The 10,311-nt window shown below is 64.5% G+C and overlaps 2 protein-coding genes across 3 annotated transcripts; one reads left to right on the top strand and one right to left on the bottom strand.

The window, feature by feature from the left end:
• The first annotated feature begins 4,713 nt into the window (after nucleotides 1-4,713).
• On the top strand, nucleotides 4,714-6,089 carry LOC135311495 (erythroblast NAD(P)(+)--arginine ADP-ribosyltransferase-like). 2 transcript variants are annotated; one of them, XM_064440719.1, is made up of 3 exons: nucleotides 4,714-5,500; nucleotides 5,866-5,904; nucleotides 6,007-6,089. In XM_064440719.1, exons 1-3 carry the CDS (start codon nucleotides 4,714-4,716, stop codon nucleotides 6,087-6,089), a joined length of 909 nt encoding a protein of 302 aa, XP_064296789.1. The 2 variants fall into 2 exon arrangements, with proteins under 2 accessions (XP_064296789.1, XP_064296799.1); XM_064440729.1 differs by lacking the exon at nucleotides 5,866-5,904.
• A 1,057-nt stretch (nucleotides 6,090-7,146) lies between these two features.
• IL18BP (interleukin 18 binding protein) lies at nucleotides 7,147-8,884 on the bottom strand. The gene is made up of 5 exons (XM_064440707.1): nucleotides 8,744-8,884; nucleotides 8,392-8,460; nucleotides 8,143-8,208; nucleotides 7,740-7,869; nucleotides 7,147-7,591 (listed from the first exon to the last, which is right to left on the bottom strand). Exons 1-5 carry the CDS (start codon nucleotides 8,763-8,765, stop codon nucleotides 7,405-7,407), a joined length of 474 nt encoding a protein of 157 aa, XP_064296777.1. The 5' UTR covers nucleotides 8,766-8,884; the 3' UTR covers nucleotides 7,147-7,404.
• Nucleotides 8,885-10,311: the final 1,427 nt, after the last annotated feature.

The following is a 10,311-nucleotide window of genomic DNA, read 5'->3' as shown; positions in this document are numbered from 1 at the left end:
TGGTTCGGCCCTCTGATTATTACCCAGTACTGGTTATGCAGGTGGGCAGTGATGAGGTTGCGGAGAGAAGCTGAAGAGAACTCAAAAGGGACTTCAGGGCGCTGGGGCAACTAGTTGAAGGATTGGGGGCGCAGGTACTGTTTTCCTCAATCCCATCAGTGGCAGGGAAGAATAATACTGACAGGAACAGGAGAACTAATCTGATTAACGCGTGGCTCAGAGGCTGGTGCCATCGGTAGAATTCTGGTTTTTCTGATCATGGCGAGGTTTACATGGCACCGAGCCTGCTGGCGGCAGATGGAGTTCAGCTGTCTCAAAGGGGGAGAACAATTCTTGCTCATGAGTTGGTGGGGCTCATCAAGAGGGCTTTAAACTAGGTTCAAAGGGGGAAGGGGATACAACCAGGCCTACCAGAGAGGAGCCTAGAGGTGGCATGCCAGGGTTGGGGGTGAAACCGATAGCCCAGCTCAAGTGCATCTACACCAATGCATGCAGCATGGGCAACAAACAGGAGGAGCTGGAAGCCATTGTGCAGCGGGATAGTGATGACTTAGTTGCCATCACAGACATGGTGGCATGACTCTTACGACCGCAGTGCTGCAATGGATGGCTATTAGCTCTTCAGAAGGGATAGGCAAGAAAGGAGAGGTGGTTGGGTGGCTCTGTATGTTAGGGAGTGCTTCAGTTGCATAGAGCTTAGCGATTGTGATGATAAGGTCGAGTGCTTCTGGGTAAGGATGAGTGGGAAGGGCCAGAAGGCAGCCATGGTGCTGGGAGTCTGTTATAGACCACCCAACCAGGATGAAGAGGTAGATGAAGTGTTCTACAAGCAGCTGGCAGAAATATCACAATCGGTTGCCCTTGTTCTAGTGGGGGACTTCAAGTTACCAGGTGTCTTGAAATACAACACAGCAGAGAAGAAACGGTCCAGGAGGTTCCTGGAGTATGTGCAAGAGACCTTCCTGACACAGGGTGGTCAGTGAGCCTACCAGTGGAGGTGCCTTGCTTGCCCTGCTGTCTGCACACAGAGAAGGATTGGTGGGAGAATGCGGTGGTTGGAGGCCGTCTTGGGCTTAGTGACCATGATCTGATTGAGTCCTGAATCCTTGGTGAAGTAAGAAGGGGCGTCAGCAGAACCACTACCATGGGCTTCCTGAGGGCAGGCTTTGGCCTGTTGAGGGCATTGGTTGGGAGAGTCCCTTGGGAGGCGGTACTGAAGGGCAAAGGGGCCCAGGAAGGCTGGGCATTCTTCAAGAAGAAAGTCTTGCAGGTGCCGGAGCAGGTGTCCCCAAGTGCTGCAAGACGAACCGACAGGGAAGCTGACCGCCCTGGCTGAACAGAGAGCTTTTGCTGGCATTCAGGGAAAAAAGGAGAGTCTACCGCTTTTGGAAGAAGGGTCAGGCAACTCCAGAAGAGTACAGAGGCCTCGTAAGGTCTTGCAGAGAGAAAATGAGAAAGGCAAAAGCCCAGTAGAGCTCCACCTGACCACTGCTGTAAGGGGTAACAAAAAATGTTTTTACAAATCTATTAACAACAAAAAGAGAACCAAAGAGAATCTCCATCCTTTATTGGATGCAGAGGATGAGGAAAAGTCTGAGGTACTAAATACATTCTTTGATTCAGTCTTTAAATGCCAGACCAGTATCCCCAAGGTATTCAGCGCCCGGAGCTGGAAGGCAGGGACGAGGAGCAGAACAAACCCCCCATAATCCAGGAGGAAGCAGTTTACAACCTGCTGCTCCACCTGGACACTCACAAGTCGATGAGGCCAGATGGGACCCACCCAGGAGTACTGAGGGAGCTGGCAGAGGAGCTCGCCAAGCCTCTCCATCATTTATCAGCAGCTCTGGTTAACAGGGGAGGTCCCAGATGCCTGGAGGCTTGCGGATGTGACACCCATCTACAAGAAGGGCCAGAAGGAGGATCTGGGGAACTACAGACCTGTCAGCCTGACCTCAGTACCGGGGAAGGTCATGGAGCAGCTCATCTTGAGTGAGCTCACTAGGGAGGTGCAGGACAGCCAGGGGATCAGGCCCAGCCAGCATGGCTTCATGAAAGGCAGGTCCTGCCTAACCAGCCTGATCTCCTATGACCAGGTGACCTGGCTGGTGGGTGAGGGAAAGGCTGTGGATGTTGTTTACCTGGGCTTTAGCAAAACCTCTGACACTGTCTCCCACAGCATCCTCCCAGAGAAGCTGGTGGCTCATGGCTTGGATGGGCGTACTCTTCGCTGGGTAAAAACTGGCTGGTGGCTGAGCCGAGAGAGTGGTGGTGAATGGAGTCACATCCAGTTGGCCGCCGGTCACGAGTGGTGTTCCCCAGGGCTCAGTGTTGGGGTCAGTCCTGTTCAATATCTTCTCTGATGATCTGGATGAGGGCATTGAGGACACCCTCAGTAAGTCTGCAGATGACACCAAGCTGGGCAGGAGTGTCGATCTGCTGGAGGGCAGGAAGGCTCTGCAGAGGGACCTGCACAGGCTGGATCGATGGGCCGAGGCCAGTTGTGTGAGGTTTAACAAGGCCCAGTGCCGGGTCCTGCCCTTGGGTCCCACCAACCCCAGGCAGCGCCCCAGGCCCGGGGCAGAGGGGCTGGGAAGTGCCCGGCGGAGAAGGCCCTGGGGGTGCTGGCTGACAGCCAGCTGGGCATGAGCCAGCAGTGCCCGGGTGGCCAAGGAGGCCACCAGCCCCCGGGCTTGTGTCAGCCCTGGTGTGGCCAGCAGGAGCCGGGCAGGGATGGGGCCCCTGTGCTCGGCCCTGGGGAGGCCCCACCTCGAATGCTGGGCTCAGGTTTGGGCCCCTCGGGACAAGAAGGGCCTGGAGGGGCTGGAGCGTGTCCAGAGAAGGGCAGCGGGGCTGGGGCAGGGTCTGCAGCATGACCCTAATACATACAGATGACTGAGAGGGCGACACCCTCAGCTGCGGGATTAATGTATGAACCAGACCACGAGAAATATAGCAAATCTAATTTTTAACATTTCAGGTGGGGTGGGTGCCCAGAGTGCTGCCCTCCAGCCAAGAGCAGCAGTGGCCAGAGCTTTGAAGTTGCAGAAGATCCCCTGGATGCTGAGCCCAGATGGTGCCCGAACCCAGCGCGGGTCCCTCCCTGCTCGGCCCAGCCCCCGGCTGCGTGACCCCGGGCAGCAGCCCAGCCCCTGTCAGCCGCTCGACCCCGCCGCGGGATGGGGGCAGAATCGGGAGGGCAAATGCGAGCAATAAAGGAACGTCTTGGCTTGAGACAAAGAGAGTTTCATTAGTGATGGGAACTAAAGCACCAAAGCCCATGAGGAGCCCGAGCGGCCGGCGCCAGCAGCGGAGCCAGGCGATGCCCAGGCAGGGCCTGACCAACGGCTGCGTTGGAAAAGCCCCCCCATCTGAGCGGGCAGAGCGATGCCAGTTGGGCTGCAGCATCCCCTGGGCCAGGCGCGGTCAGCTGTGCCCCCCATCCCTGGCCAGGCCAGCCCACCTGAGGGGGCCCCGGGGGAGGCAGCAGGACCCCCCATGGTGGAGAACCTGGGGTTGTTGTGGCCGCTCTGTGGTTTATCTTCCACTTCCCCACTGCCTCAGGCTTCTCTGCTCCCTGCTAGGGCTTTGAGGGTCCACATCCCTTAGGATTTTGCTTGTTTCAGGGCTCCTTTGCAGCACCGGCTCCGATCTCCCCCAGACTTTGTTACCTCTGTCTCTCCCTGTGTCTTTAAGCACTGGGCAGGGACAGGTCGTCGGCCCAGAGCTGCTCCTGCCAGGGCGGACAGGGACTGGGCTGTCCCCAGCCGTGCTACCTGCACCCTGCCCTGCCTCCTGCCTCTAACTCCCTCCAAAGCCTGGGGGCTGCAGGCAGGGGCTCACCCACCAGGAATGCCCCTGCCAGTGCCACCGACGCCTCCGTGTCACCTGTGCCACAACCTGCCCCGTCCTCAGGAGGGTGACAGGGGGGTCAGTCATGCAGCATGTCCTGGGTCAGCAGGGCAGGATCAGCATCGGCTCCTGCAGGATGAGACAGAGCCCTCGGCAGGATGGTGCCTGCACCCATGTTAAAGCAAAGGCAATTTATCTCTTGGGGGTTTCCTGACCGCTGCAAGGCTGGAGGGGGCAGTGACTGCTCTGGGCGCTCGGGAAAGGGGACAGTAAAAATAACCACGAGGAGAGAACTGGGGGCTGGATCTGTGCCCGAGCAATCCTGGCCAGGGCTGCTATAAAAAGCAAGAGTGAGTGGCCCCTTCTCGCTTCCCCAGCCGGTGGCAGGCGGGCCCCGAGGGTCTGGGTGCTGCAGGAGCGGGGAGCAGCACCTCGACCGCACACCCACCGCGGGGGGCGGGTAACGCTTCTCACTGGGACTCCTGGAGGGGTTTGCTCCAGTGGGTGACGCCGCAGACCTGCAGGCTGCCGGGACCGTGCTGCCAGGCTCCGGGGACGGATGCCTTTTGGCAGGGTTTAACGCAAGTAACGGGATCGGGGTCTCGGCCGTGCCGGGTTGGGGTCTCAGCTGGTGCCGGGACGTGTGCCAAGCGGGTGCCCCTGGCCAGGGAGGCAATTACTGAGTGCTTTCTCCCAGCCTGCCCTGCTTCTCTTGGCAGCCCCCTCCCAGCCCCTGCTGCCCTCCCTGAGCTGACCCTGCTCTTGCTCCCCCACTTCCCTGGCTACTTGCAGGGGAGCCGGCTGCTTCCCTGCCCACGGCACCGCAGCACCCGGGGGCTCCCGTGGGCGGCTCTGGCCACCATGGAGCATCTGGCGCTGGGCTTGGTGCTGCTGGCCGGGACCCTGGCCGTCAGTGGATCCCACCGCCGGCGAGACCTCGACCCTGTCAAGGAGCTGGCGCTGGACATGGCCCCCACCTCCTTCGACGACCAGTACCGGGGCTGCAGCCGCATGATGGAGGAGGAGCTGGAGGAGCTCAACCGCACCGAGTTCGCCAACAACAGCGTCTATGCCAATGCTTGGACCCAGGCTGCTGCCGAATGGAGGAGCCGGCAGTACCGTGTCCCCCAGCCGCTGGTGCTGCGGCCAAAGCAGGCGGTCGCCCTCCTGGCGTACACCCAGCAGGGGCCCCTGCACCGGGCGTTCAACGCAGCCGTGCGTGAGGCTGGGCGCTCCCGCAGGGAATACCTCAGTGCCTTCGGCTTCAAGGCGCTGCATTTCCTCCTGAGCGAGGCCCTGCGTGTCCTGCGGGATGCCCGGCCCCGCCAATGCCACCACGTCTACCGAGGTGTCCAGGGAATCCGCTTCACTGCCCAGCGCCATCAGTCCATGCGCTTCGGCCACTTCACCTCCGCCTCCCTCCGGAACGAGAGCACGCTCCCCTTTGGCCGGGACACCTTCTTCTCGGTTGAGACCTGCTACGGCGTCCCCATCAGGGACTTCTCCTTCTTCCCCGAGGAGGAGGAGGTCCTCATCCCACCCTTTGAGCGCTTCGAGGTCACCAACGTCGCCCATGATGGGGACAGAGCCCTCATCCACCTCCGCTCCCAGGACGTGCTCAGCACCTACAACTGCGAGTTGGTGAAAGGTGGGGTCCCTGCGGGACGGGGTCCCTCCCCACTGGTGGGGTGCAGGGGCTGGGGCCGGGGTGACCCCATCCCACCAGCTCTGCCGGGAAAGAGGGGTCTTGATCGCGGGGAGGGCAACGGGGGGAGCCTGCCTTTGGGCGTGCGTCCCTGGGGGTCTCTCAGCCGCTCTGCCCTGGGGTTTGCAATGGGGACCCTTGGCAGCATGGCACGGCGTGGCACAGCACAGCACAGCACGGCATGGTGCAGCATGGCACGGCATGCTGCAGCACGGCATGGCATGGCATTGCACAGTTGGGTCGCAGCGAGGAGCTGCGTGATGCAGAGCATGCAGCAGCCGTGCAAACAGAGTTGGTTTCTTTGGCAGAGAAGAGATGCAAGAGCCGGCCGTGTGTATTCAGCGCAGGTGAGCCAAGAGTCCCCGCTGCAGCTGGGGAGGGTGGCCCCCGGCCAGGCCCCCCTGAGCCCCCTGGCTGTCCCTGACTCTCCCCCTCTCCAGCACCCCCAGGCTGGAGCATCCCTGGGGACCACCCGCACCTCTGGGGGCTCCTCCTGGCAGCCACGGCCCTGGCGGCCGCCGGGGCCCCCTGAGCTGCGACGCCACCGCTGCCACTGCACGCCGGCGAGGAGAAGGGGTCGGGAATGGGAGCCAGCAGCTTGATGGAGATGGCGGGATAGGACGGGGCAGCAGGAGGGGCTGGGGCCATGGGCACGGCCCCGCTGCAGGGCCCCGCGTGGCGGCCGCCTGTGCCCAGCTCGCCCTGCCACGGTGCCACCGGCCCCGGGCCGTGCCGGCAGCCCCGGGACACCAGTGGAGTCTGGATGAGCCGCAGCCGGGGCTTTTGGAGGCAGCTGAGTGTGGGGTATGCAGAGGCTGACCCAGGGACAGCGCTGACAGGGACTGGGGGGACCTGCTTTTGGGGTGTCCCTGCCCAGCTAGCTGCTCCGCTGCTCTCCTTTTCCTGGCTCCCAGAGGAATAAACACCTGCTGTGTGACACTGGGATGTCTCTGGGGGTTTCCTGCGGCTCCCTGGGCTGGGAGCAGCTCGGGGATGCTGCAGCCAGGGCTCTTCTACAGCCCCTTCCACCCTCCCCATCTCTCCCATATTGGAGCATCTTGCAGAGCGATGCCCATGCCCCGTGTCCTGCTCGAGGGGTCCAGGGCGGGGTGTCTGCTCCCCTGCCAGTCCCATGTCTGCCTGCAGCCCAGGAGGGGTGGGGTTGCAGCCCCCCCCAGCACCCGAAGGAGCAGGGAATGGGTGGAGCAGGGCCATGCCAGGACAAGACAGGTGTGGGGCTGCCCATGGAGCAGCATGTGGGGTGCAGCAGCTCTATGCCAGGGGATAGCCCCGACACCCCCCGCCAGGTGCAGAGGGTGATGCGATGGGACCACCTTCCCTGGGGTCCCTGCACCCCAGGGATCCCTACCCTCCTCCTTGTCCTCCTCCGGGGCAGGGTGCCGCTGTGGGGCCAGGCATCCCCGGGGCAGGACCAGGGCTGGCTGTGGCTCTCCAGCCCCTCTCCAGGCAGGAAGGGGGTCAGGGATGGATCCTGCCCTCCACGGGCACCTGGGCCACCTCCTCCCCCTCCCTCCTCACCCCTGTGCACCCATGGGTGGCCCCATCCCCAGGACACAGGTGACACAGGGCAGCCTTGATGTGTTTTAATAAATCCTGGGGTCCCACAGCCAGCTGTAGGCAGGTCCTGGGGCTGTCCTGGGCAGCGCTCCCGGCTCAGCAAGGGGCACCCAGAGCCTCACGCACAGCGGGGCCGGCAGATGTGGGGCCAGGGGAACCCCATGGCGGGGCACAGAGGCAGGCCTCCACGGAGGCATCACATCCCCACGCCCATGGGAGTGGGGACCCGCACTGCGGGGCGTTCACCCGTCATGAGTTGCTCCCTGGTCTCAGCCCAGTCCCCCACTCTTGGCAGGGGCTGGGGCTGGTGCCGGGGGCAGCCACCGCACCTCCCTGGTGTCAACGCCGAGGGGGCTGAGCACCACGCAGGTGAAGTTGGTGTGCAGGTGCTGAGTACCGAAGGAGCTGAAGTGCAGGTCACGGCGCAGAGCCACCCCCGAGCCATTCGCCTCCTCTCTGTGGAGCCAACAAGGACCTGTCAGCGCCTGTCCCTGGCTGCATGACACTCCCCCAGGCTGGGGGTCCCGGGGTCCCTGCCCCAGCCAGGGCTGCCCCTCCCTGCCAGCCCTGCTGAGCCCTGGGACCCCCAGCCCCCGGTACTCACAGCACTGTCCCCTCGTGCACAGCCCCCTCTGGGTGCAGCTTCTCCACGAAGGAGCCGTTCCCCAGCCAGTAGAGCAGCGTGAACTCGGGGAGGCTGCTCACCGCCTCACATGAGATCGTCACGCTTTCACCTGGAGCCAGAGGGGACGCGGGGGTCAGAGGGGCTGCGAGGGTCCCCGGTGCCCCCTGGGGCCAGGTTGCCCCTGCCCACAGGCACAGCCTCCACCCCCAACCCCAAATGGGAGTGACCCCCCACCTCACCAGCACCCAAAAATCTCAGCTGCAGGTGCAGGATACACCCCGCCTGCCTGCCAGGGCTGATGCAGGAGCCTGCCCCGGCTGGGGGTCTCACTGCAGCCCCACAATCCCCAGGCCACCCCGCAACGGCCCCAGGGATCACTCACCCACGCGAGGGGGCTCTGACGGCATCTGCAGGACAGTGATGCTGGGGGGCTGCAGGGCCATGGCATCTGGGGGAGCAGAGTGGGGTGAGGCGGGGGGATGAGAGCTGCCCCCAAGACCCCATGTCTCTGGGGTGGGTGCAGGGTGCTGCAGAGGGGGCACAGCTCCTCCCCAGGCCCCTGCACAGGCCTCCTGGAGGGCACAGAGCCACGAGTTGGTCTCCCCCGACCCCGCCAGCAGCCCCCACTTACCCGTGCCGTGGGAGACCACAGCCCAGCAGAGCAGGGGTAGGAAGAGTTGGGCAGGAGGTCTTGGGGTCCCTGCAGACAGAGATGGGGCTCAGCGCTGGTCATGCCGGGATGCTCCCCCTGAAACCGGATCAGCTTCCCCCCCCAGCATCCCCCTCCCCAGCATCCCCCAAACCTAGGACTGTCCCCCCCAGCATCCCTGGAGCTCGTCATGGTCCCCCCCAGCATCCCCTGAGCCCCAGAACGGCTCCCCCGTCCGTCCCCCCGCCAAGCCGTCGGGCAGTTGCCCCCTCCGGAGCCCCCCAAGTCCCGGCGGGTGCCCCCCCGCCCCCGCCCCGGGGAGCTCCGGCCGTACCGGCGGGGCGCAGCGCAGCCATGGTGCGGTGGTGCTCGGGGCGGCGGCGGTTTTATGGGGCGGCCCGAGGGGGCGGCCCGAGGGGGCGGCGGGTGCGCCGTGACTCACCGGGAGCCGCCCTCCGTCCCGGCCCCGGCCCCGGCGGCGGGGGAGCGACCGCCGCCGCACCGGGACCCGCACCGGCCCCTGCGTGGCTCTGGGCCCCACGTCCGCCCCCGCCGTGTCCCCGGGCGTGCCCAGTGTCCCCCCTGTGTCCCGGTACAGCACCCATGTCCCCCTGAGCCCCCCAGCCCCATGCTACATCCCATGTGCTCCCGGGACCCCCGGGCTGCACCCCACATCGCTCTGCACCCCACGTCCCTCTGGCCTTTGCCCCAAGTGCCCCTGTGCCATCACCCCCCCGTCCCCCTCACCCCCCTGTGTCCCTCGCCCCCCCATGCCCTTTGTCCCCATGTCCCTCATCCCTCTCCACGCTTCATGACCAGCCTTGCTGCACGCAGTGTCCCCCCCGCGCCCCATGGGTGAGCAGCCGTGGGCACCCCCGGGAGACGGGAGCAGTGGGGGGCTGAGCCAGTGGGTGTCACAGGGTCCAGTGATGGTCCCCGGGGGCTGGTGGCAGCACTGGGGAGCCGGAGGGGTGGGGATTTGGGGCCAGTGTGGGGGGAGCCAGGGGCTGGGCAGAGCTGTGCAGGGGGAGAGGGAGGTGGGTGAAGTCCCCACGGGGACTGAGCACCCACACTGGGTGGGGGAGCCCTGGGTGCTCAGGGGTGGCCTGAGCTTAGCACCAGCCCCTAGCTCCGGGGGGTAAAGAGGAGAAACCCCCAGGGACCCACCCAGGGCTTCACTCTGACACTCAGTGGCAGGGGTGGCAGGGGTGGCCCAGTGAGACCCCAGGGCCAGGACCCAACCCCTCTCCCCCTTCCCGTGGCAGAGCCCCCCTGGAGCCAGCTCACAGCAGCAGGGGCCCAGCAGGAGAGCAGCAGACACAAGGGTTTCAGTAAGCCACCGGGATCAGGGCTGCAAAGCCGGGGGAAGCCCCCGGGGCCTCCTCCTCCATCCCTGGCACAGCCGCGGCCCGGAGCCAGCGTGGGCACAGCCACGGGGCAGGAGCAGCCCTCAGGCCCTGCGGTGCGGGCACAGGACCAACACACCACATGGAAAAAAGCCCCTAAAACTCCAGTGAGTTTTCCGGCAGTTGTTGATGGTTCCCAGAAGGTCAGGACCACGGCTGGGAGAGGCATTATTTTGGGGACCTCTCCAAGCACAACACGGCCCCTTCCTCCCACCAGGCTAAGGATGGTGGCTGCATCCTCCCCGCAGCACCCACGAGCACCGGGAGCTGGGGCTGCGACAGCGCTGGCCCAGGGGTCCCGTGGCCAGCGAGGGGCCGGAGGTGGCTACCGCAGCGGGGACGGCTCAGCACCCTCCGCTCCCCCACCATCCCCATGAAAGCTTGACCCACATGAGCTCAGGGCACCATGAGGCAAAACATGCGGGCAGGGGGTGCAGCGAGGGTGCATCGTCCCCAGCCCCACGGGGGATCCATCCCCCATGGAGGGGGAGCACAA

This window comes from Phalacrocorax carbo, chromosome 1, assembly GCF_963921805.1.
Source record: "Phalacrocorax carbo chromosome 1, bPhaCar2.1, whole genome shotgun sequence".
NCBI classification, from domain to species: Eukaryota; Metazoa; Chordata; class Aves; order Suliformes; family Phalacrocoracidae; genus Phalacrocorax; species Phalacrocorax carbo.
This window is presented reverse-complemented; position numbering and strand designations above follow the sequence as displayed.